Source organism: Carettochelys insculpta, chromosome 11 (assembly GCF_033958435.1).
Source record: "Carettochelys insculpta isolate YL-2023 chromosome 11, ASM3395843v1, whole genome shotgun sequence".
NCBI lineage: Eukaryota > Metazoa > Chordata > Testudines > Carettochelyidae > Carettochelys > Carettochelys insculpta.
In genome coordinates this window covers 11765740-11792919 of record NC_134147.1, presented here as the reverse complement: position 1 = coordinate 11792919, position 27180 = coordinate 11765740, and the positions used below count along the sequence as shown (strand labels likewise).

At 40.1% G+C, this 27180-nt stretch overlaps 1 protein-coding gene across 4 annotated transcripts in view; it reads right to left on the bottom strand.

The window, feature by feature from the left end:
- Positions 1 to 767: 767 nt before the first annotated feature.
- PPARG (peroxisome proliferator activated receptor gamma) overlaps positions 768 to 27180 on the bottom strand; it is a 145813-nt gene continuing 119400 nt past the window's right edge. For all 4 annotated transcript variants that reach the window (XM_075005553.1, XM_075005551.1, XM_075005555.1 and 1 more), the window contains exons 6-7: positions 19990 to 20440; positions 768 to 1745 (exon numbers count right to left, since the gene is read on the bottom strand). In XM_075005553.1, coding sequence (XP_074861654.1) covers positions 1498 to 1745; positions 19990 to 20440 — 699 coding nt within the window. In that variant the 3' untranslated portion in view covers positions 768 to 1497. The remainder of the gene's footprint in view (positions 1746 to 19989; positions 20441 to 27180) is intronic.

The window sequence follows — 27180 nt, the reverse complement described above, 5'->3', positions numbered from 1 at the left end:
CTTTTATAAGATTGGCCTGCAAAGAGAGACAGGTATTCAAGTGTTTATCATAATTTTTCTTCATGTATTTCCTACAAATAGATTATATTCAAAAAATCCTTTTGTCAACAAATAGAATACTCTTTTTCCTTTTTGTTGGATCATTCATTCCCGAAACATGAGCAGTCATGACATTAACAAACTGACCCATGAGCAAAGATCTGGCCTAGGTTCTGAAGACTCACACATAAACTTGTACTCTCTCCTGGTCCATTTACACAGCATCTATGAACTTCGTTCACTAAATTTAAGGCACACTTGTGTTATATACATAAAGCCAACAAGGAATTCTGACTTGGTGCTGACTTATTTTACCATATGACTTCCTATTAATTCATCTTTTTTGTAACGTCCCTCAGTGTGACTTACATCAATTAGACTCAGTTTACCAATGTCAGAGATGGCATTTAAGGGGATGTATGTAATTTGGGGTGTATATTGGTTCCTGAGCTGGAGTCTAACGGAGTGCATCCTCAATGCTGAAAATACTGCAAGAAGATGTAAGTCACTTCAGCTTCCCTTCAATTCAATCAGACTAGCCTCTGAATTTGGTCCTCAGTGTATTCTTACCTAATATGTTGGGGAGAACACACAAGAAAATGAATGAGTAATGAACAGCTGAAAACCTCCATGTTCCCAAGAAACATGACATGAAATACAAACTAACACAGCAGGAGATTATATTATGGGTTTACGACTTGAAGAACAAATCCAAACCTTTCTTGATATTCATAAAAGTCACTTTATTTCTCTTTTACATAGCACTTTGAGCTGAATATACTGTCTGATGATGGTGCATCATGTGAAACAGGTCTCAGCCCCAGTTGCACAGAAAAGACTGCTCTGGGATTCAGTTAACTAAAAAGGCTTCTTGGTCCTAAAAATGTTGTAAACAGCTAGTGATTTCCTGATATCACATTTGAAGACGGCAATGTAAGAGTCTTAAAGTGGGTCCAGATGTTATCAGGCCCAATATTCATACCTGTAGTCTTTTGAGTTCTCATAAAGAACTGCAATAACCTGAGATTCAATCATTGTTTTTGCTGCTAACTTGTGAGTTTCACTTATAGCATTAGAGAAAGTATCGTGGATTTTCCCTAAACATGTTTGAGGAAGAAGACTTTTATTTTTAAGCTGAAAATTTAACTGCATGGTTAACTAACTTCAAGGAAGTTTTAATCATGTTGGATAAGCAAGTTTGTTTAAAACTTAAGACAGTTAAAATTAATTCTGAAAATACCGCAATTTCATGATATAGACATTTTTAATATTAAAAGTAAATGTGAAAATGTGTCTTTATAAACAATAGGCATAAAATACATCTACTATACTAAAGCTTTCTCTCTTTTTTAAATGGTATTTCACAGTAATTTCTTAGGTTTGTTATGTATTCCCTCAAAGACATAGTGCAATTTGAAGAACATACATTAGGTCAGCGCATTAGAATTTTTGTGGTCATTAATACAAGTCTTTGTAGATTTCTTGTAGGAGTGGATGAAGACTCATATCTGTCTCAGTTTTCTTTATTATTTGCAACAGCTGCACATGTTCTGTTACAATTTGTCTGAGGTCCGTCATTTTCTGAAGCAACTTTGCAAATAGCTGTGATGATTCTGGGTGATTCAGCTTTAGCTGGAGTTCCAAAGCTTGTAGCAAATTGTCTTGTATATCTTCAATGGGCTTCACGTTCAACAGACCAGGGCGATCTATGAAAAATAATTGTACAGGAGGAACTTGTGAATAAAACAGTAACTTTGGTTTGGACAAGAACACCTCAGCCTCAAAAATTTCTCCAATATACTATCTAAAGTGGCACATTCTGAATACTCTTTGATGATTTGTTTTTTTTTAATAGACTCAGCCTTTTATTGGGACATACACAATTAAAATAGTCTTAAAATGGATAGAAGCATTGGTTAGTTACAGAAATAGTGCTATGTATATAGTGTATTGCAATTCATATTCTACATCAGATTTGGCATATCTCACTGAGGGAAGAATAAGTAAAGAAGATACACTTGAAGGACGTAAAAGTTTTCAATGGATAATTCATAGATATTAACAGATATCTAATTGGTTCTACTAGTGTTTGATACTACTGTAAAATCTGCAAGTGATTCTTTCTGTAATGTGGAAGGTAATATAAAGTTTGCATGTGTGCTGAAAAAGCAAACAAGTCAAGACACAAATGTGACTGCAATAGGAGACATGACTGAGGTCCACAGAATTTGGGTCACAGTGTCTTTATAACACTAACTTTTTATATGTATTTTTTATTTAGTAACATAATTCCATTGCAGGGCAATGGTGGCTCATATTCATCCTTATCTTGATATGTCTTTTTTAAAAAAATAGCTTTGCTTAGTTTCCTTATTTCATGTAAAACCATTTGATGGAAAGATTAAACCTTTAACAGCATCATTTGTTTTGTTAAAAGGAGTCAAAGGAAGGAAGAGTTATTAAGTGGTGGCCATTATTGTTTAACATGACTCATGGAAATGATATAACTGCATGTAATGAAAAAATCGATTCTGTGTCCATAGAAGTTAAGGACGTGGCCAAACACCATTGTAATTGTACTAAATAGTCATTTTAATAACGATTGCCAAAGACTAGTGACTGCTTTGGTTGGCAATATGTGGCCAGGTAAACCTACTTTACATGGGTCATAGCCTACATGTGCTCACAACAAAGCAGAAATTAAGAATTTTGCTGCTTAGCCACCAGATTAGCCTCACAAGTTGGTCAATAAGCAGCAGTGCATACAGCTGGGCAAAAGGGAGCTGTTTTCTTTTATATGGACACCTGTCCAGTGTGGAAAAGTGAGGAGGTGTTCTTAATTCATTGCTGATTCATCTACTCCCATGATGGCCACTGGAGTGCAGGATAATCTTGGGCAAGTCATTTCACCGTTCTGCACTAATTTCCCACTCTGTAAAATGGGGAATAAGGCTGCTTACCTCCTTTATAAAGTACTACTGGTGAAAAGCATGAGGTGGTTGTATTATTGCTTGGTTGAAGTTGGGGTTAACAGACAAAATACCCATTCTCCAGCTACAGGTTGAACCTCTCTGATCCATAATCCATCATGATTTTAGTTAGCTGGATAACCACTTATGGATGTAGCCAAGTTTCCAGGGGTCTCATAAAGTTTGTTTCCAGCCACCAGACCTAGCTCTGTGTTCTGTGCTGTTATTTACCCCAAATGTCATCTAAGAGCTCAGTCAGCAGTGGAAAGTGTTGGTAATGCTGCTAGAAAATATTGACCTCCCAGAGTCTAGCAAATTCTCTCATACTGCACCAGCCAGGTCCTGAAGGTCCTATATTAGATAGGTTCAACCTTTACCAGATTAACTCAGCACTATCTTTAAAGAAATCCCACTGCATTTTTTTTTTACAAATGTTGTCATGTCTTAGACCTTGTCTAGATGGAGATTTTTAACCACCAGTGAAACTATAATTGATGTAGCTTCCCCCAATGCAAACCATTACAGTAGATGCATCACACTGTTGTGAAACTCCACATGAATTGGGGCAGTTTCAACCCAGGGTAAGCAGTACATGATAAACTGTGGTTTACACAGATGTGATATGGCTGCATTAGAGATTTGTACAAGGGCAGCTATAGCTACACCAGTGGTTAGAAAAGCCAAGTATATATAAGATAAGAAACTAACACAACTTTAACACCACCATCAGGGCTAAAAGATCCACAGCTAAGCACTTTTATGAAGAAAGAGGACACGATTCTCAATCATTTGATCCTTGTACTTGGAACAGGAATGAATGGGTATGTGGGATGGTTCAATAAAAGTGGCTTGATGCCACCTTTATAATCCCCACATGCTAAGCAAATCTGGGACATGTCCTGACCCTAGTGCAAGGGTCAGCAACTTTTCTGAGGCAGAGTGCTGAAGTATGACCTTTTGACCTTTATGTACGGTCCTAGTGCTGATGATACTTTTTAAAGTCACTATTAGTTCTTACAACAGCTTCATTAATAAATTAAGATGCAGATATTTACTGTTTAATGCTACTGGTGGTTGGTAGCATTAGCTGGTCTTTTGTTAATTCACAGGTAGCGTGGCTTTGAGCAAACTCTTGGCTGCATGGGGAGTAAGGGTGAGGCAGAGCTCCTGCTTTGCATGCCAATGAAAACCAGCTTGCATGACGCTCTTTGTTGCTGATCCCTACCCTAGTGTAAACTAGAGTAAGCACAGAGTTAAGCTAATTTATATTAGGGCTGACCTTGGTCCCCTATAGGCTCTGGAAAGCAGAAAATAAATGTAGAGCACTACACTCCAGCTGCTCAGGTCAGTGTATGTGCCTTAAACCAGCTCTGGCTATGCCAAATGGGGACATTCTCTTCAAAGACAGTATGTATAGTCAAGAGGTCAACTTGCCCCTTTTATTCTGCCAGGGTGACCTAAAAGGAACTAAGACCACTAGAAAATCAAGCCTGGAGGGCTAGGTTAGTAGTCCTATGGTTGATGCTCTGCAGAAAAACATGAGATACCTGGGAGTCAGTTACCAAAAATAGTTTGTCATTTTGGTGAAGATGGAGATAGAGAGGAGAAATCCTTGTACTATGATGAAAATTGCTCTCTCCTACTAAAGAGCAGTGTTTGAGGCGTCGTCCCACTTCTTTTCCAACCGAAAGTTAGTAGAATGCACCTGTAGATCAAAACCTGTGCTTTGAAGTTGTTTTGTCTCAAGCTCATTTCTAGCATTTACAAATATATATTGAACAGAGCAATTGCAAAATCATAAAGGAGAAAAAATCATTACTTAACCTGAATCCAAAATAACACAACACAAGAATGCAGGAGCAAGATTGGAAGGGCTAAGGCACAAAATGAGCTCAAACTAGCTACAGACATAAAGGGAAACAAGAAGGCTTTTTATAAATACATTAGAAACAAGAGGAAGACCAGGGACAGGGTAGGGCCATTGCTCAGTGAGGAGGGAGAAACAGTAATAGGGAACTTGGAAATGGCAGAGATGCTGAATGACTTCTTTGTTTCGGTCTTCACTGAGAAGTCTGATGAAGGTATGCCCAACATAGTGAATGCTAGTGGGAAAGGGGTAGAGTTAGAAATTGAAGTAAAAAAAGAACAAGTTAAAAATCACTTAGGAAAATTAGATGCTTGCAAGTCACCAGGGCCTGATGAAATGCACCCTAGAATACTCAAGGAGCTGATAGAGGAGGTATCTGAGCCTTTATCTATCATCTCTGGAAAATCATGGGAGACAGGAGAGATTCCAGAAGACTGGAAAAGGGCAAATATAGTGTCCATCTATAAATAGGAGAACAATAATAACCCAGGAAACTACAGGCCAGTCAGCTTAACTTCAGTGCCAGGAAAGATGATGAAGCAGGTCATTAAAGAAATCATCTGCAAGCACTTGGAAGGTGGTAAGGTGATAGGGAACAGTCAGCATGGATTTGTAAAGAACAAATCATGTCAAACTAATCTGATAGTTTTCTTTGATAGGATAACGAGCCTTGTGGATAGGGGAGAAGCGGTAGATGTGGTATACCTAGACTTTAGTAAAGCATTTGATATGGTCTTGCATGATATTCTTATAAAAAAAAAACTAGACAAATACAATTTAGATGGGGCTACTATAAGGTGGGTGCATAACTGGTTGGATAACCGTACCCAGAGAGTAGTTCTTAATGGTTCTCAATCCTGCTGGAAAAGTATAACAAGTGGGGTTCCACAGGGGTCTGTGTTAGGACTGGTTCTGTTCAATATCTTCATCAATGATTTAGATATTGGCATAGAAAGTACGCTTATTAAGTTTGCAGATGATACCAAGCTGGGAGGGGTTGCAACTGCTTTGGAGGATAGGGTCATAATTCAAAATGATCTGGATAAATTGGAGAAATGGTCTGAGGTAAACAGGATGAAGTTTAATAAGGACAAATGCAAAGTGTCCCACTTGGGAAGGAACAATCAGTTTCACACATACAGAATGGGGAGAGACTGTCTAGGAATGACTACAGCAGAAAGGGATCTAGGGGTTATAGTGAACCACAAGCTAAATATGAGTCAACAGTGTGATGCTGTTGCAAAAAAAGCAAACATGATTCTGGGATGCATTAACAGGTGTGTTGTGAACAAGACACAACAAGTCATTCTTCTGCACTACTCTGCGCTGGTTAGGCCTCAGCTGGAGTATTGTGTCCAGTTCTAGGCACCACAGTTCAGGAAAGATGTGGAGAAATTAGAGAGGGTCCAGAAAAGAGCGACAACAATGATTAAAGGTCTAGAGACTGTGACATGTGAAGAAAGGCTGAAATAATTGGGCTTGTTTAGTTTGGAAAAGAGAAGATTGAGGGGAGACAGGATAGTGGTTTTCAGGTGTCTAGAAGGCTGTCATAAAGATGAGGGAGAAAACTTGTTCTTCTTGGCCTCTGAGGATAGAACAAGAGGCAACGGGCTTAAACTGCAGCAAGGGAGGTTTAGGTTGGACATTAGGAAAAAGTTCCTAACTGTCAGGGTGGTCAAACAGCAGAATAAATTGCCAAGGGAGGTTGTGGAATCTCCATCGCTGGAGATATTTAAGAATAGGTTAGATAGATGTCTATCAGGGATGGTTTAGATAGTACTTGGTCCTGCTGCCATTGGGGCAGGGGGCTGGACTCGATGGTCTCTCGAGGTCCCTTCCAGTACTAGTGGTCTATGATTCTATGATTCTGTGATTTATGTTAAGGACAATCAGAATTTATCAGCATGGATGTTCTGGAAGCTGTTTATTTCTCTACACATAACAGTAATCTTTTTCCAAAAATTATCATCTGAAATGTTTTACTACATTTAAAAATGCCTTTTTTCATTGCAAAGCAATAAATCCTGATTTAATTATTAACCATTGCTTGGCTGGCAGAAGTAACTTATGAAAATGTGCGCCATATTACTGGCAATATTACACTTTCATAAGCAAAAACACCTTGTAGAATGAATATCTGCAAATAGAAAAGTCACCTGAAAATGAATAATATCTTCAAATTGATTTCCTAGGGGATTTGAAAATATCATCAAGACTTATTTTTAAAACTACCTACTGGACTTTATATAAATTATCAACACTTACTTTCAGATTACCCGGATACATTGAAGTTGGTACAATATACATTTGCTCATATTGATTGTTCAGAAAGCTCTCAAATGCATATTTCTAAGCTGTTAATAATTTTGTCTTTGGGTATGCTACAGATTTAAATGTTGCTGCCTAGCTGAAGAACACTGAACCAGCCAGATAGGACTCAGTGCGCATTGAAATGCAGGTCAAACAAGCATGAAAACCATAGCTTTCGTATCACTTGGTAGAACCCTCCTTTTCTGCTTTGCCTCTGTTACTACTAGGAATTGTCAAGGTTTGTGTTTTTCAGAAGCAAAATTCAACCCAAGGCAAATGTCATGATCCCCCAATCTGATTTCAGGGCCTCTGACAGAAACCCAGAATGTCATCAGTTAGGTTGAGATTTACCAAGGATCCAAATTCCATTGATGTTCAGTGGGAGTTATGAGCCTGACTTCCTTGGAGTCCTTTATAAAACCCATCATAATGTTTATAAAATGAAGTGCTGGAACTATGATCAGTGAAGCTGGATATGACAAAGGTCTCCTGCTTATTTTTCAATAAGCTAGATCCTAACGAAGGAGAAGTCCTATTGAAGGCAACACAGATGTTGCCTGAGGAAGAACTTCAGGATATGAGCCATTATTTTGTGTGCTGTACTCTTTTCCAACTAGAGGATGACACCATCTTTGTCTCAAGAAGCTTATTAAGATCAGACATAAGACAATATTGTTCAAACCCATGAGAAACTTGAGCTGCAGCCACATATTTTATCTGTGCAGCTTAAAGTTAACAATCACTGGTGTGGAAGGTAAGGTTTTTGTAAAGGGGTTAGTAGGGGAAGGGCACAACGTGAGAGATCCAAGCAGAGATAGAACTATGGGAGAAGGCACAAGAGTGGGAAATACCAATGGAATCTTTACTTGGGAGCCTTGGGAAGAGCACACATCTCAACCAGGGGCAGGCATACTCTTGGGAATATGGAGCGGTCTTCTGGGGGCACATCAGCTCATTCAGATATGTGCCTAAATTTAAAACAGGCTACATAAAAGACACCCAAAACAGTTGTGAATGTCAGTACAAACTAAGGCCATGCCTACGCCTACAAGCTTACCGTGGCACAGCTGTACCAGTTGAAGTTGTGATGCTGCATTATGACCCATGAGAAAACTCTTCCACTGACACAATACAACCAGCTCAAGGAGGGGCACAACTATGTCAGCTGGTGAGCATCTCCTGCTGACACAGTGCTGTGCACACCAGTGCTTATGCTGCTCAGGGGATTGGTTTTTCAGCCATCCTGAATGACAAAATTTTTGTTGACATAAAAGGTTGAGCAGACATGGCCTTAAATTTCATATACACCATTACTGGTTTATACTGTTCTATGCACCATCTCAGCAGTTCTCAAAATATGATTTCATTTTTATGGGGTCACCACAGCCAGGATTAGACTTACAAGGGCTCGTGGCAGGAGGTCAAAACCCAAGACTTACTGCACAGGATTAGAGCTGAAGTCAGAGTTTTTGAGTGACGTGAAAATTGGGGTAGCTAGTATGGAAAATCAGACTCCTGCAAGGACTCCAAGGATCTGGAGGAGGTTGAGATCCTTGAAGACTGAGAACCATGAGCATAGTTAAAGGACAGTAGACAGAAATGAGAAGCAGAGCTATGGGCAGGGACAACACAGACATGGCAAGTGAGAAGCTAGCATATAGCTCTGAAAAGGAGGTAGATTAAGCAGCAGGAGAGGTAGACCAATCCTAACAACAGCATGTTCCTAGACCTCAGTGGAAAGGAGATAATGGGAGACCAAGGATGAATAGATGAAAACTGTTAAGGCGAGAAAAGACCAAATGAGTAAGGAGTGAAACAGGATTCTATCTAGTAACAGAGAGGGAGCCGTGCTAGTCAATATACTATCAAAACAAAAAGCAGTCAAGTAGCACTTTAAAGACTAGCAGAATAATTTATTAGGTGAGCTTTCGTGGGACAGACCCACTTCTTCAGACCATAGCCATAGTCTGTTCTGGTCTGTCTATGGTCTGAAGAAGTGGGTCTGTCCCATGAAAGCTCACCTAATAAATTATTTTGCTAGTCTTTAAAGTGCTACTTGACTGCTTTTTGTTTTGATAGTATTCTATCCGTTAAGCTTATGTGAGCGGCAGGAGAGTGTAACTGCCAGTGTTACCGGAGAACAGAACGCACTGAATCCACTCCCTCTAAGCACAGAGTACAGTGCTATGGAAGAGCTATTAAAGGGCCATCAGTCTCATAACCATCATAATTTTAAGATCTGTTTCTTTATCTATGGTACCAACATCATTTCAGGATATTGAAACTGAATGTATTTCAAAAGTCTACTTCACTTTCCACAAGAAGTACTCATTGCTACACACTTGCCTTTGCTTGCATTGTCTAAGCCACGCAAACCTAGACCATTTCAATTTGTGTTTGTTATTGGTTAATTTTTGTTCTTGCTCCTTAGCACAAGGCTACTTCATTTCATCTGGAAACACTTCAGGAAAATGTTTAAATCCAAATAGACTGTTTTCAATTATTGAAATAAAAGTTAATTAAAATGTTCTGAAATACATGGAACTTTTTTAAAAGAACTCTAAATTTTGGGTCTAAATTACCTGATTGCATTTGTTTAAAGTTATACTTCACTTTTTCTTAGACAAAAATAGGTTTTACATATTTGAAAGCCTCCTTCAGGATTGAATACCCTTAAAATTAATTATATTTTTGTGTTATTCCTCACTTATGTTTTATAGTAGCATTCAAAATGAAGTCACTTCTTATGCGTTTATAACAACCATCATTTGTCAAGGTCATTTAGAGTTTACATGTACATTCTGAAAACATAATACAATAAAATACATAAAGAGACATAAAGGCTGACTGAACATTATTTAGTGCTCCTTCTGCCCCAAAAACAGATATGTCTCAGCAGTTTGAGTTTTACTTACTAGCCTGTAACATGCACTCATCAGGTTTTTGGTTCAAAGTCCACAGCAGTTATCTGCAGTTTTTGGTCTGATTTAGAAAATATTTCATTGGTCTAACAAGATTACTAATAGGGTGATTTTTACACTGGTCAGTGCTAAAAACCTTATTGGTAATGTTCATTGATGAAACTACACATTTTTTCAGATTGTGGTCAAATGATTTAATATAACTGCTAACCAAGAAAGGTACACTGGGCTCAGAAACATAAAGTAGGACAGAATTTCTCCAATGTGGCCACCAGGAGCTTTTCTTGCAGTCACAGCTTCCTCCAGGGTGTCAGGCTCTAGAACACCTGCTATTGCCCCCAGCCCTCAATTTGTCTCCAGGCTTGCCAAGACTGATTAAGTCTGCTGTGAAAAATTATACTTGTATGTTTGTTAATACCACTTTTCACAACAGACTTACTAACTCGCAATAAATAAATGACAATGATTTGAAAGTGTATATGTGCATATTTATTTGATTTTCCTAAAGATAATTAAGTATTTTAGAAAAAAGTGTGGGAGCAGACACCAGCAAGAATTGTTTGGCTGTACTCTGGGGCCACCAAAATATTATCCTGAGAACCCCTGCACTAGGCAACTGAGTCTGAATGTACTCCCACTAACAGAGTCTGGATCTGGACACAAACTTTGTAGCTTCCTTTTTTCAACAGGTCACACACCAAATCCCCAGATCCAAATACTCTCCCGAATTTGTGGGGTACTAGGTGGCATAGCTGGGCTTGGGAACCAGACTTATTGCTTGGGCTGCAGTTGTCAATACTTGTTGGACATGCTCCTGGATGTTTCATCATTAATCTTTAATTCCTGAAAACTGCACGATAATCCTGGAGTGCTAGCAACCCAAGTTTTGAACCATTTATAGTCAGAGGAACGACTATACAAAAATGACCAAGTAAATGAAGATTAAAGAAGGTTCATATTCTCCAAAATTTCTATCATCTCCTGGTCCTGAGACTCATCTTCTTCCCAATCTTCTGACTGACTCCCTGGTCTTTTCTACATAAGCAGCACATTCATCCTAGTTGACCCCACATAGACAGCTTCTTAGTGTATGCTCTCTCTCCAGCCAGGGCTTTTACTCTGAATTACTGCAGCAGGGGTGAGCCAGATGCAGCCCACCAAGCCTTTTAATCCAGCCTTCGGTCTGTTCCTATGGCGGAAAACAGCACTGCTCAAAGCAGCAGGATGCTCCTTGTGGCTCTACTGTTTGGCCCAAGCAAAATCTCTCAGCTCCTATTGGCCAGAAACCAGCCAACGAGAGGTGAGAGATTTTGCTAGGGGTAGGGGCAGTGCAGCAAAATTTCTCACTTCTCATTGGCCAGTTTCTGGCCAATAGGAGCTGAGAGATTTTGATAGGGGCAGGGACAGTGTGAAGCCCTCTCTGCCAGAAAAGAGAGCCACATAGAACAGCCAGCTGCTTTGAGTGGTCTGGGGCTACTGGCAGACAGGGAAGCCTGACTAAGGGTGCTGCTGGATGGGAGCTGTTTAGGTAAGGACCCCCCAGCTAGCACCTGGCTCTGGCACCCCACACCATCCTGTACCCCAAGTTCCTCCCAGGCCCTTCACCCCCTTCTACTACTTTCCCCCAGGCCAGAATCCTCTCCTGTAGCTATACCCCGTTCTAAACACTGCACCCAATACCCTGGCCCAGATCACCACCTCTGCACCCTCCTCCTCCCCACCCAACTCCCTCTCAGATCCTGCACCTGCTCCTATATCCCTCTGCCAGGCCAGGATCCTCTCCTGCACCCTACCCCCACTCCCAGACCTGCACACACATACCCTTCCCCAGGTCACAATCCCCTTCTTCACCCAAACTCCCTCTCTGACCTCACACCCTCTCCTGCACCTCAGTCCCCTAGCCTGTGGTCTCTTCTGCACCTAATCTCCATTCCAGACCCTACACCCCCGCCACAGAAAAGTGCGGTCCTTGATTACTTACTAAAATCTTGGTGTGGCCCTCCTGCCAAAAAATATTGCCCACCGCTGTGCTATAGCACATGGATCCACTCTGAACCAAGGAATCTGTATCATGCAGTCTATTTACAAGACAAAAGAACATTTTTCTCTAATATTCAGCCCCACAACTCGCTGTAGGATCTGAGAGTGAAGCTAGCTTCTTTTTGGCTGTGCATTATCACCAGTGATGAAGAAGTTGTCATTTTACTGAGAATGTATGGCTCTGTATAGACTCCAGATGTGCAAGGTCTAAACTGCTAATGAATAAAAACTCAGTTTGACCAGTAAACTAAGAAAAATCAGCTTGAAGACACATATGGTACAGATATGCTAACTAAATATGCGCTTTCTAAAAGAGCCATTGTTCTAACTTGGTATTTAATATAGTATGCTGTAAGCATGTTAGACTCCCCAACATCAATCCTAAAACCACTAAAAAGCTTTAAAAAGTTGCTTTTCTCTATTAATTTTAAAGCAAAATAAATGTGAAAATAGAGTTAAGCGTTCACAATACTGCTGAATACCCCATATTGTTGAATTCTGGGGGGAGGTGGGGCTGCGAGAGAGTAGGAAGAGACTCTGTTTCAGTAAAACACTTAACCATGTACTTAATCTTCATTGCATATGTGCAACATGCCTCAGGTGGCATGTGATCAGGATTCATCACTGAATTTGGTTCCTCAGATGTAACATGAGTTTCCCTGGCCAGGTTGCATAATGAGTACAATGCAAACATTGATCCATGCTGCCATGTACTTAATCTTGTAGATGGATTCAAGCATGTACATTAGTGCTTTTTGTGAATCAAAGGCTCAGTGTATCATCGTGTTTGATGGGATTAGAATAACAGAGACTTGGTGGGATGTCTTACATGATTGGAGCACTGCCATAGAAGGGTATAAAATGTTCAGGAAGGACAGACGTGGGAGAGAAGGTGATGGAGTTGCCCTGTTTGTAAGAAAGCAGTATGATTGCTCAGATCTCCAGTATGAAATGGTAGAAAAGCATGCTGAGAGTCTCTGGGTTAAATTTAGAGTCAAGAGCAAAAAGGGTGGTGGGAGTCTGCTATGGACCATCAGACCAGGTGAATGAGGTAGGAGAGGCTTTCTTCAAACAACTAATAGAAGGTTCCAGATCACAGGCCCCGGTTCTCATAAGGGACTTCAATCACCCTGACATCTGCTGGGAGACCAATAGAACAGCACAAAGACAATCCAGGAAGTTTGTGGAGAATGTTGGAGCAAGTGCTCAAGAAACCAAGCAGGGGCCATGCTCTCCTTGTCCTGCTTCTCACAAAAAGGGAGGAATAGGTAGGAGAAGTAGTTGTGGGTAGCAACCTGGGCAGCAGTGATCATGAGATGGTTGAGTTCAGGATCCTGACCAAAGAAAGAAAGAAGAGCAGCAAAATGCAGACCCTGGACTCCAAAAAAGCACACTGACTCCTTCAGGGAACTGATGACCAGGGCACCAGGGGACACTAACATGATGGAGAAAGGAGTCCAGGAGAGTTGACTGTATTTTAAAGAAACCTTACTAAAGGCACAGGAATGCAATATCCTGGTGTGCAGTTTAAAGAAAAAAAAAAGCAAATATGGCAGACAACCAGCCTGGCTTAACAGAGAAATTTTTGGTGAACTTACATGCAAAAAGGAAGTGGAACAACACAGTGGAACAACAAGTGGAAACATAGACACATGACTAGGGAAGAGTATAAATATACTGTTCAAGCATGCAGGGGTGTAATCAGGAAGGCCAAAGCACAACTGGAATTGCAGCTAGCAAGGGATGTCAAAGGAAACAAGATACGTTTCAATAGGCATATTAGCAATAAAAAGCTGGTCAGGCAAGGTGTGGAACCTTTACTGAATGAGGGAGGTAACCTAGTGAGAGATGATGTAGAAAAAGCTGAAGTACTTAGTGCTTTTTTCCCTCTGTCTTCACACACAAAGTCAACTCCCCAACTACTGTGCTGGGCAGCAGAGAACGGAAGGAGGTGTGCAGCCCTCAGCTGGGAAAGAACAGATATTTAGAAAAGCTGGACATGCACAAATCCATACATCTGAGAGTGCTGAGGGACTTGGTGATGTGACTGCAGAACCATTGGCCATTATCTTTGATAACTTGTGGTGACTACGGGAGGTCCTGGATGATTGGAAAAAGGCAATTTTACCGACCTTCTTTAAAAAAAAAAAAAGGAATATGGAGAATCCCTGGAGAACTACAGACCAGTCAGCCTCACCTCAGTCCCTAGAAAAATCATGGAGGGGATCCTCAAGGAATCCATTATGAACCACTTGGAGGAGAATAAAATGATCATCAGTAGCCTACATGAATTCACCAAGGGCAGTCATGCCTGACGAACCTGATTGCCTTCTATGATGAGGTAATCGGTGGATGTAGGGAAGGTGGTGGACAAAATATACCTTGACATCAGTAAAGTTTTTGATACAGTCTCCCACTTGCCAGCAAGTTAAAAGAAGTATGGCTGCAATGAATGAACTGTGCGGTGGATAGAAAGCTGGCTAGATCTTCAGGCACAATGGGTAGTGATCAATAGCACTATGCCTAGCTGGTGGCTCGTATAAAGTGGAGCACGCCAAGGGTCAGTTCTGTGGCTGGTTTTGTTCAATGTCTTTATTAATGACCTGGATGAGAGGATGGATTTCACCCTCAGCATATTTGAGGATGACACTAAATTAGGGGCAGAGGTTAATATGCTGTAGGGCCCAGGGAGATCTAGACAAACTGGAGGAAATCTGATGAGGTTCAACAAGAACAAGTATCAGAGGGGTTACTGTGTTAGTCTGTATCTGCAAAAAAAAAAAGAAGTCGTCCTGTGGCACCTTATAGACTAACAGATTTTTTGGAGCATAAGCTTTCATGGGCCCACTTTGTCAGATGCATTGGAGTGGAGACCAGTGGCATGACTACCTATACAGTCTCATTAAAAGAAAGGAAGCACCAATCAAGAGGAAGGCCAGAGTTGCTGAGGTCAATTTCCGTCAGGGAGGATGTGGCCTTCTTCCAGCAGCTGATGTGGAGGTGTGAACACCAAGAGAGGAGAAAAATGCTTTCGTAGTTGGCCAGCCATTCCCAGTCTTTGTTCAATCCTTGATTGATAGTGTCAAATTTGCAAACAAATTGTAGCTGTGCAGTTTCTCTTTGGAGTCTGTTTATGAAGTTTTTTGTTGCAGGATGGTTACTTTTAAATCTGCTACTGAGTGTCCAGGGAGATTGAAGTGTTCTCTTACAGGTTTTTGTGTGTTACCATTCCTGATATCTCATTTGTATCCATTTGTGCTTTTATGTAGAGACTGTCCAGTTTAGCCAATGTATATGGCAGAGGGGCATTGCTGGCACATGGTGGTATATATTACATTAGTAGATGTGAAGCTGAATGAGCCCCTGATGGCATGGTTGATGTGGTTAGGTTCTGTGATGGTGTTAGTGGTGTAGATACGTGGGCAGAGTTGGCACTGAGGTATATTGCAGGGATTAGTTCCTGAGCTGGAGTTACTGTGGTATGGTGTATAGTTGCTGGTGAAAATTTGTTTCAGGTTGGCAGGCTGTCTGTAGGCAAGGACTGGCCTGCCTTCCAAGGTCTGTGAGAGTGAGGGATCATTGTCCAGGATGGATTGCAGATCACTGATGATGTGCTGGAGAGGTTTTAGATGGGGGCTATAGGTGATGGTCAGTGGCATTCTGTTATTTTCCTTGTTTCACCTGTCTTGTAGCAGGTGGCTTCTGGATACAAGTCTGGCTCTGTCAATCTATTTCCTCACTTCCTCAGGTGTGTATTGTAGTTTTAGGAAAACTTAGTAAAGGTCTTGTAGATGTTTGTCTGTGGGATTACAGCAAATGCTCTTGTATGTTACTTCTTGGCTGTAGACAATGGATCATGTGATATGCCCTGGATGGAAGTTGGAGGCATGTAGGTAAGCACAATGGTCTGCGGTTTTCTGCTACAGGGTGGTGACCATCACTTATTTGCACTGTACTGTCCAGGAAGTGATCTCTTGTGTGGACTGGTCCAGGCTGAGGTTGATGGCCTCCTTTCCATGAGTCCAGATGATGAAGATTTCATCAAGGTAATTCAAGTAGAAGAAGGGCGCGTGGGGACAAGAGCTGAGGAAGTGTTGTTCCAGGTCAGCCATAAAACTGTTGGCATACTGTGGGGCCATGCAGGTGCCCATAGAAGTGCCACAGATTTGAAGGTATAAATTGTCCTCAAATTTGAAATAGTTGTGGGTGAGGACAAAGTCACAAAGCGCCATGTCCAGTTGTGCCATAGCATCATCAGGGATACTGTTCCTAACAGGTTGAAGTCCATCTTCATGTGGGATATCTCCATAATGGCCAGGATGGTGTTTTCAGGAAGGTCACCAATGTACTGTAGTTTCCTCAGGAAACTGGTGGTTTCTTAAAGACAGCTGGGAGTGCTGACAGCGGAAGGTCTGAGCAGAGAAGTCCACATATCCAGACAATCCTGTAGTGAGAGTGCTAATGCTGGAGATGATGGGATATTCAAATTTCCAGGTTTATGGCTTTTGGGTAGTTGATAAAATAAACCTAGCTGGGGCTTTAGGGGCGTGTCTGTACAAATTTGTTCCTGTGCTTTTGTAGGGAGTGTCTTGAGCAGATGGCATAGTTTCTTTGTGTACTCCTCAGTGGGAGCAGAGGACAATGGCTTGTTGAATGTGGTATACAGGATAAGTATAGAGTACTGCACTTAGGACAGTGGAATCCCAACACCGCTACAGGCTGGGAACTGAATTGGCAAGCAGCAGTTCTTCAGAAAAGGACCTGGGAATTACAGTGGATGAGAAGATGGATATGAGTCAAAAATGTGGCCTGGCAGCCAAAAAGACTAACGGCCTACTGGGGTGCATTAGTAGGAACATTGCCAGCAGATCTAGGGATGTGATTATTTCCCTTTATTCTGCACTAGTGAGGCTGCATCTGGAGTATTGCGTCCACTTCTTGGTCCCCCCAGTACAGTAGGATATGGACACACTGGAGAGAGTCCAGTGGAACATGACAAAAATGCTTAGGGGGCTGGAACACATGACTTATGAGGAGAGGCTGAGGGATGTGGGCTTATTTAGTCTACAAGAGAAAAGAGTGAAGGAGGAATTTTATAGCAGCCTTCAACAACCTGAAGCGGGGGGTTCCAAAGAGGATGGAGAGAGGCTGTTCTCGGTTGTAACAGATGATAAAACAAGGAGCAATGGTCTCAAGTTGCAGTGGGGAGGGTACAGGCTAGATATTAGGAAATACTGTTTCATTAGGAGAGTGATGAAGTTCTGGAACAGCTAGGAAGGTAGTAGAATCTCCTTCCCTAGAGGTCTGTTAAGTCCTGGCTTGACAAAGTCCTGGCTGGGCTTGCTTAGTTAGGATTGGTCCTGCTTTCAGCGGGGGTTGAGGGGGGAGAGAAGGTTTGGATCTGATGACCTCCTAAGGTCTCCTCCAACTTTATGATTCTAATGTTTTAATTTGTCTTCTCTTAATACTTTTCACAGTTGGGATGCAATGTAGCAGAATCAAAAATTTAGTCTGATTTAGTCCTTCATATGTAAAACTATTTCTATCTGTAAAATATACACATATCCCCCTATAAATACATATACATATACAGGCAAAACAGTTCTTTAGTTATATTTGGAAAAGTAATTTATAACTCAAGTCATCAAGTCCAGTTCCCTTCCCTCTCAGCAGTACGAAGCACTGTCTAGATCATCCCTGATAGATGTCTATCTAATCTGCTTTTAAAAATCTCCAGTGATGGAGATTCTATAATCTCCCTAAGTAAATTATTTCCATGTTTCACCACTCTGATAGTTAGGAAGTTTTTCCTAATGTCCAAAATGAACCACCCTTGGTGCAGTTTAAGCCCATTGCTCCTTGTCCTATCCTCAGAGGCAAAGGAGAACAATTTTGCTCCCTCCTCTTTGTAACCCTCTTTCAGGTACTTGAAAACTGCTATAGTGTCCTCTCTAAGTCTTCTCTTTTCTAAGCTAAACAAGCCCCGTTCTTTCATTCTTCCCTCATCACTCATGTTCTCTAGACCTTTAATCATTCTAGTTGGTCTTCTCTGGACCTTCTCCAATTTTTCTTTCTTGACATGTGGTGCCCAGAGCTGGACACAGTACTCTAACTGAGGCCTAATAAGCACAGAGTAGAGCAGAAGAATGACATCTCATGTCTTGCTCACTACACTCCTATTAATGCATCCCAGAATCTTTTCTGCTTTTTTTGCAACAGCATCACACTGTGGACTCATATTTAGCTAGTGGTCCACTACTCACTGCAAAGAGGCAACATTGTTCCTCATACATTTCCACAGAACATACTCATTTAAACATCAGATGGAACACATATTATAAAAAATAATTTATTATAGCCACATTTTGACTCTGGAGGACATCCGCATATAGGATGTAAATCTTCATTGTCTGGGTAAGGGATGAACTTTTTCAAAACATCATCTTCCTTACCTTAAGATCATCTTGAATGTAGATAGAAGGATATCACCTTCAGAAATTGTTTTCATATCAGAAAGCCATAGAATTTGTATGCACAGAATCAGGTCAGATTCTGAACTGATTAAAACCAATTAACAAAATTAAAGTAATTCATGAATCCCAGATTTCAGATTATTTATATAAGATAAGTATTATTGGTTGATTAGTTTGGTTCACAAAAGTTAACATTTCTTGGTGGGGGTTGTTATGCTTCTGGGACTCAAAATGTAAGATGACTTACCTCATACATGTGTTCACTAATGTGAACTTCCCCACCACCACCTCCAAAATACCCAGTTTGACAGCAACAGTTTATGAGGGTTTCTTTTTTTTTTCAGTTAGAAAGGAGAGCTTTTAACGAGCTGTTTCTCATCTATTTACACTTCTGTAATATCAGCTAATTGAGAATCTGTTATCGGAGGGGTAGCTGTGTCAGTCTATAAGGTGCCACAGGACCCTTCGTTGCTGTTGAGAATCTATTGACTCACTCTCCAGAGTGTCTCTTTATGCTTGAGTAATTCCAACCCCCACAGCTAACCAAAAATGTACTCATATCATATTCTGATTTACTAAATTAATTCAAAGTCCTCAGGAATCCATTTGTTTGAATGTTTGGCTCAAACATAGGTCTTCTAAGAAGAGTTGTATTTGTTTGAAGTGGATTTAGCTAACCTAACAGAACATGCTGTGATATTTTCCCTGAATGAAATAGAATGCTAGAAAGTCATTTTATATTAATTTAAACTTGATGCATGGTATCTTATATATAACAACACACTCTAAACGAAATGTTTGATTTTGGTGATTAGCATATCATGTTTATGTTTAAAGATAATTCATTAAAAATAACTCTGCTTTGTTATGTTGAAAATGTGAATTCAGAAAGGTGCACAGCTCTGCCATGACATGTGTAGTAAAGAACTGAGAATGAACATGTAGGCCAGCTGGGTTAAATTCTCCTTTGAGTTACAGACTATAAACTATTAACATAAAATTAAGGGGCTGCACAAATTAACTGTAGGTGTAAAGAATTCTGTTTACAGTAGGGTGACTTTTAAATGGCTTTGCTGGTAAAGCTGTTCTGTTTTAAGCAAGACAAGTTCTGTAATTTTTAAAGATGAACAACCTTGCTAATTCAGCAGGCACGTCCTGCTCAATCAGTAAGAACAGCATATTTGCATCAGCAGTTTGTGACTGAGACTAAAGGAAGGAAAGGAATATCCAGTCTGCAGAGAATGATCAAAGGCCATACCTAAGCAATCTGACCTCATGTTCTTAGTACTGATTCCTTGCCCTGTTTTTACAGAAATTAAAAATAGCAACCCTATTATATAAAACTGTGTTTTAAATAAGGCAGCGCTTACCTCCACTGAGTATAATTACAGCTATAAATATTGCCAGGTCACTGTCATCCAGTTCCAGTGCATTGAACTTTACTGCAAACTCAAATTTGGGCTCCATAAAGTCACAAAAAGGCTTTCTCAGGCTCTTCAGAAACTCCCGTGTCATGAATCCTTGTCCATTGGATATGAGAACTCCATCTTTATTCATCAGCGAGGCCAGCAGTGTATATATGATCTCATGGACACCATATTTCAGGAGAGTTACTTGGTCATTCAGGTCAAGGTTCACAAAACCTGGAATGCTTTTGGCAAATTCTGTGATCTCCTGAACTGCCTCCACTGAGCGAAACTGACACCGCTGGAAGATGCGAATTGCCACCTCTTTGTTCTGCTCCTGCAGGGGTGTCACATGTTTGCAACTGATCTTATCTTCACCCATCATTAAGGAGTTCATGTCGTAAATAACAAATGGCTAAAAAGAAAAGTAAAATGGGATTGAGTTTCATGTGCTGGTATACATACACTATGTTACTGAAAGATTATAAATGCATAAATCATTGTTAAGAAACCCATGGAAGGGAACATGTAAACAAAGATCAGTTTCCCTAGTGGTTTTGCTTTTGGGTTAACATCCAGATAAACCCACTGACTCAATCAAACCTTCTTCCAGCATTAAAACTGGTTTGCAGAATGGACAAGTAACCCCTACAGTTCTCTTATACTTGCTGAGAACCCACTTACTTGAATTTTGGGCTTTGGACAGAGGAATTTAAAACAAAATCAGGAAAAGCAATTTCTTTTAAAACAAAGAATTGATTTTCACTCCAAAAATTACTATTAAAGTTTTTGTCCTCTCTTAGTTTCACAAGTGTTTTACTATCAGAGTTCAAAGTTCAGAAAGTTTATCAGTAAATCCACGTCGTCCCTTTAAAATGTACTTTAGTAGTTTATATCCAAGAACATATTCCCCTTATTTAGTTTGTAGCTATGCTTGTACAATACATTTGCTACAGTTAGATAATATTTTCACATTTATGTTATTTCATACGCTGTGATGCTACCTTTAAAATACAAGCTCTAGCAAGTGTTACAAATAATCAAAATTGTATTGTCTTGACCATCTTGTAAATGGAATATTCTGTTACACTGAGATATTAAAAGGACTTAAGAACTTTTTAAACTCAAGTAACTTGTAAATGAGAAAAAATACTTGATACAACCCCCTCCAAAGAAAAACAAAACCCTATGCTGCAAACTAGAATAAAGCAAATTGAGGTCACAACAATGAGCCCTCCTGTTAAAAATACCCAAAAAGAGTAAGTCAAATTGAAAACAAATTAGAAAAACTAACGCTAGCAAAATTCTTCTTCTAGGATCTGGAAACAATCTATTCCAGAATAAACAGATGGGAGGCCCCATGACAAGATGTGTTGAAAGAAGTGGACAAGTGACTGTTACGCATTTATCTTAAGAACTGCAGTCCTTGGGGTCAAATTATTTTTAAAAGCACATGCATCATTTAGCCAGGACAGTATTAGGTTATTTGGGAAAAACAAAGAATGACCCCTCCCCCCAACATTTGGAAATATTAGCTTCCCCTCCCCACCCAACAATTCACCTCACTCTTTCCTCCATTTTCCCACATATAAGTAATTTTCTGGTACTCACCTCAACTAAAGTAAAAAACACAGAGAGATATAATTCCTAATATGTCTTTTAGCCTTCATTTATTCAACCCATTGACTTCAATGATCACTGGGCTCTATGTTACTGAATCCCCAAAAAATAATTTAAACTTATGCCAAAAATTTGACAATGTTCTGCTTCAAAGAAACATATAATTTTACTTGATTGATTGTGAAATTGAATGGAAAACTGCAGCATTACATTTGAGAGGGGTGAAAGAGATGTGGATAAAGAACAGCTAAAATTTGTAAGTTATCTACCATCAGCGTCATTGTATTGTGCTGCAGCTGCAGAATTATTTCAAAGCTATGTGTAGCTATTTCTTCACACTATGACCTACAAATTTAGCTGTGAATGTTTGATGCCCTTCTTATTAAGGCAAAAATGAAATAATATATAACTGCAAGGAGCTACGTATTTCTAGCTGCGTCTACACGTGCACGCTACTTCGAAGTAGCGGCACCAACTTCGAAATAGCGCCCGTCGCGTCTACACGCGTCGGGCGCTATTTCGAAGTTAACTTCGACGTTAGGCGGCGAGACGTCGAAGTCGCTAACCTCATGAGGAGATAGGAATAGCGCCCTACTTCGACGTTCAATGTCGAAGTAGGGACCGTGTACACGATCTGCGTCCCGCAACGTCGAAATTGCTGGGTCCTCCATGGCGGCCATCAGCTGGGGGGTTGAGAGATGCTCTCTCTCCAGCCCCTGCGGGGCTCTATGGTCACCGTGGGCAGCAGCCCTTAGCCCAGGGCTTCTGGCTGCTTCTGCGGCAGCTGGGGATCTATGCTGCAGGCACAGGGTCTGCAACCAGTTGTCAGCTCTGTGGATCTTGTGTTGTTTAGTGCAACTGTGTCTGGGAGGGGCCCTTTAAGGGAGCGGCTTGCTGTTGAGTCCGCCCTGTGACCCTGTCTGCAGCTGTGCCTGGCATCCCTATTTCGATGTGTGCTACTTTGACGTGTAGACGTTCCCTCGCTCCGCCTATTTCGATGTTGGGCTGAGCAACGTCGAAGTTGAACATCGACGTTGCTGGCCCTGGAGGACGTGTAGACGTTATTCATCGAAATAGACTATTTCGATGTTGGCTGCACGTGTAGACGTAGCCTCTATGTGGCATTTACTTTTATGCCTCAATTCTACATATTCCAAAGTTTCTGTTTAAGTTTTCAATTCTCTTTTTGGGCATCAAACATATAAAATCCATAAGTCAAAGACTCCAAGGCCAGAAGGTACCACTATGATCACGTAGCCTGAACTCCTGTACAACATAGGCCATAGAATTTCCCCAAAATAATTCTGCCAAAGAGCATATGTTTTAGAAAAAAACTTCCAGTCTTGAATTAAAAAATTGGGAGTGATGGAATCTAATGGTTAATTAACTTCACTACTACAATCTTACAACTTATTTCCATTCGGAAGTCTACCTCTAACTTCCAGACACTGGATCATGTTATATCTTTCTCTGATAAATTGAGAAGCTCATTATTAAAATATTTGTTCCCCATGTTTCCCTTATAGACTGTAATCAAGTCTGCCTTAACCTTATTTTTATTAAGCTAAATAGATTGAACTCCTTAATAAAGCTTGTTTTCTAATCCCTTCATCATTCCTGCAGCTATTCTTTGAACCCAACCCAATTTATCAACATCCTTCTTCAATTGAGTACCCTAGAACTGGACACAGTATTACAGCAGGTTGCATCAGTGCCAAATACAGAAGTAAAAAAAGTCTCTACTCCTACATGAGATTCTTATTTATGCATCTCCGGATTGCATCAGTCATTTTGGTCACAGTGTCACACTGGAAGCTCGTGTTAAACTAATTCATCATTACAACCCCCAAATCTTTCACTCCATCCTTCAAGTAGGACAAACATTCTTTATTCCTACATGTATACATTTATATTTACCCATATTAAAATGCATATTATCTGGTTGTGCCCTGCTTGCCAAATAAGCCAGATCACTCTAAAATATTCAAAAAACATATAGGAGTCTGGTGGCAAAATCCTTTAGCACCTTTTTAAGTATTTTATTTGGAGCCAGACTTTTAGAAACCATCTTCAGAACTGGGAAGTCTCCTGAGAAATGTCTTTGACTAGTCTTTTTTGGTATTTAAAGTCAGTACAAGAAAATCTGGCTATGCTTTGGCAATGCTTACAAAAATGAAAATTTTAACCCATATGCCACTCTTGCACAAAAATTTACATTGCACTCTGATGTGGACTCAGAGCATCTGCCTACAGGCTCATCATACCTGTTTGCTTTGTTCCTGGATCTCAGGTATTAGTATTGCTATGAAATAGAAATCAGATTCCTGAAAATTCTGACTATTGGCATACAAATGAACACATCAGTTATCCCATCTAGCTACATAATTCCTATATTTATTCTGACTACAACAAATGTGTCAAATGCGACAAGTTATTTTTATAAGCCAGATTCTGATAGCACTCGTAACCCTGGCATGTAACATTTTGCATGTAGACTGGCAGCAAAGAGTTCAAAGCAATTTCAAAGCTATCTGTAAGTGGATGTGGTCACTGCTCACATAATCCAGCTCAAGGCTTTGTTTCACTGTTTCAATGTAAGTATATCCGTTTGGAAGCCTAGTTAAGCTAAACAGATATGAGGCACTCTTAAAACCGAAAGAAATGAAGTCCATACAAAAAAGGCAAAAGCAATTTAATTAAATCAGTTTCTGAACCTACTTAGTTAAATCAGCACAATTTCTCATATTCAGACAAAGCCTAAAATAAACCTGGCTCTGCCCATTATGAAAATGACCAGCTGGCAAACAGGCCATTTATGTCAGTCAAAATGCAAGAAAATGTAAGATACATCACTACGTGTTTGCCTACAGTAGTATGAAACCAGTGCCTTTTCTGGTAAATAAAAGAGAAGCTGGCACTTAGCAGGCTCCTCACCCCCAAAACCCCAGCCAGTCCCATGGCTGGGGCTTCCAAGGTGCCAGTGCTCAGTATTGGCAAGTAATGGCACAAAAAAAGTACTGTATGATGCTATCTTTTAAGTTTTGAGATGTGCAAAAGCACATAGTAGGATGAGGACAGACATGTCTCAAGACTTATTGCACATGCTCTTCCTGTCCTGGTAACAGACGAATACATAAATAACTGGATGGATTAATGACTCCATGAGTGTAGCCTACTAAACATTGACTTTCATTATTGTTGTGCTACTCTCCTTTATTCTTCCTGAACAAACAGCTGAGTACCTAGAAGTCACTTGCTACAGGACAAACCCTACAAATAAAGCAACAGAACACCACTGACATTACCTACAGCCTGCTGCTAAAACCTCTCCAATCTATTTACAATCTATCCAAGATGATGCTCCCTTAAACTCACAGGCCTTGGCAGGCAGGTCTGTCCTTGCTTACAAAATATATATAATGGGAGATATACGTCTCATAGAATTGGAAGGGACCTTGGTAGGTCATCTATTCCAGTCCCCTCTCCTCTTGACAGGACCAAGCACCATCCCTGACATCTATTTGCTCCAGTCCCTAAATTGATTGAACTCACAACCACGGGTTTACCAGGCCAATGCTCAAACCACTGAGCCTTCCCTCCCCTACACAGATAGCTCACCAATCAGAAACACATATTCACCACCAACCACGCACACCACAGCAGAAACACTGACCCATGAATGAACCCCTGCAACCAACTCAGTTGCCAACTATATTCACACATCTACCCTTGTGACATCATTATAAGTCTTATAATATAAGTATTATATTATAATAAGTATAAGTACATTATAAGTATAACTACACTACTATACAATCAAAGGCTCATTGAGCTGCACATATACTAGTGTTATATATGCCTTCATGTGCCAGAAATGCTGTTTTGACATATATATTGAAAAAAACTGGACTGTGTCTACAAAACAGAATAAGGAACAGAAAACAGCCATCAAGAATGGTAACATATAAAAACAGTGGTAGAACATTTCAATCTCCCTGTACAAAGGTACAGTCTTGCAAGTTGCCATCCTCAAGCAAAAAAACTTCCAAAACAGGCTGCAATGTGAACCTGCTGAGCTGGAATTCCTAAGCAAAATTGACACAAAGAGAATGGGCCCAACAAGGACCCCACTCTCATTGGCTCTCTTATTACAGTAAGTAATTTTCCATTTTAGGTATTCTCATCTTCTTATCCACACTCACTCTAAGGCTATGTTTACACTGTGCCCTTTACTTGAAAAAAGATGTGCAATTTGTGCTACACAAATAGCATATTCTATTTTGCATAACTTTTTAAATAAGCTATATTGGGATTTGGCACTGTGTATTTTGAAGCACCTCTTACTCCTCCTGCAATGAGGGGTAGTGGTATGCCAAAACAACACACCTGGTATTTCGAAAAATATTTTGAAATACGGGGCATATTTCCTAGATGTGAAGTTACTATTTTGGAATACCGAGGTATCTCGAACTAGCTTTGCAGTGTAAACATAGCCTAATTGAATTAGCTCTGATGTAACACTCCCATCTCTGTATCTTTGCTATCTGTTTCTTTCTCTTTCACTTCATGCATTTGAGGAAGTGAGTTGCAATTCATGAAAGCTTATGCCATAATAACATTTTTAGTCTTTAAAATGCCATTGGATTCCTTGTTGCTTTTGCTGAAACAGACTAACACAGCTACTTCTGAACCTTTTCATTCTTCCTAGAGAGTCCAAGTTGCTCCCTGAGCACCAAACCTGAGAAAAGCATCCTGGGTAACGTATGTTCCCTGCTTACTGTTCTGCTATGCAGATAACAATACTTCAGTGCAGCTCAGCCCACTTACATTACAGAATGAAAACAAAAAAAGAAATTACAATAGCCAAGAAAAATATTCATTTTAAAGGCCCAGATGAAGTCTGTAACCCAAAGCCTCTTTTGCTGAGGAGGGTGAGCCCTGTACATTACAGAAGAAAACTAGTTACTTAGTAATTTTAGATTCCACAAACGTCCTTCGCATATCCAATCATTTTCAGGTGATGCAGATGCTACTGCAATTTAAAAAGTATAAATTTAAACTGTGCACATAGTAAACAGTTTAATGTTCATAGCACAAACTCTATTACAGTTCAAAAAATATAAAGGTTTTAATCATTATTTACTGAGCGCCTCCACTCCTGTAGTGGTATGTAAACATGGCTAGAAAAGTGGCAGTAATTATATATGGGTTTGTCTATTTATGTACTGGTTTATGACAGACTATGGCATGGTGATTGGCTTTAAAATCTTAGACAAAGAGAATATCACGTGATAGTAAGTTATATACATTGCATGAGCATTGCATCAGCATAACATCCAGGCATTAGCAAGTCATTTCCAAAGTCCAAACAGTTATTAATTAACCTCCCCAGAAAGCACAGCAATCCAGTTCATTTATATCACACATATCTTGGGAGTATCTTTCAGAATGAAAATTGTGGATGTGCTTTCCTATCACAAATTTGGAACAAATGAAGAGGAGTTCATCCCTAAAAACTGCCCAAACTTTACACTG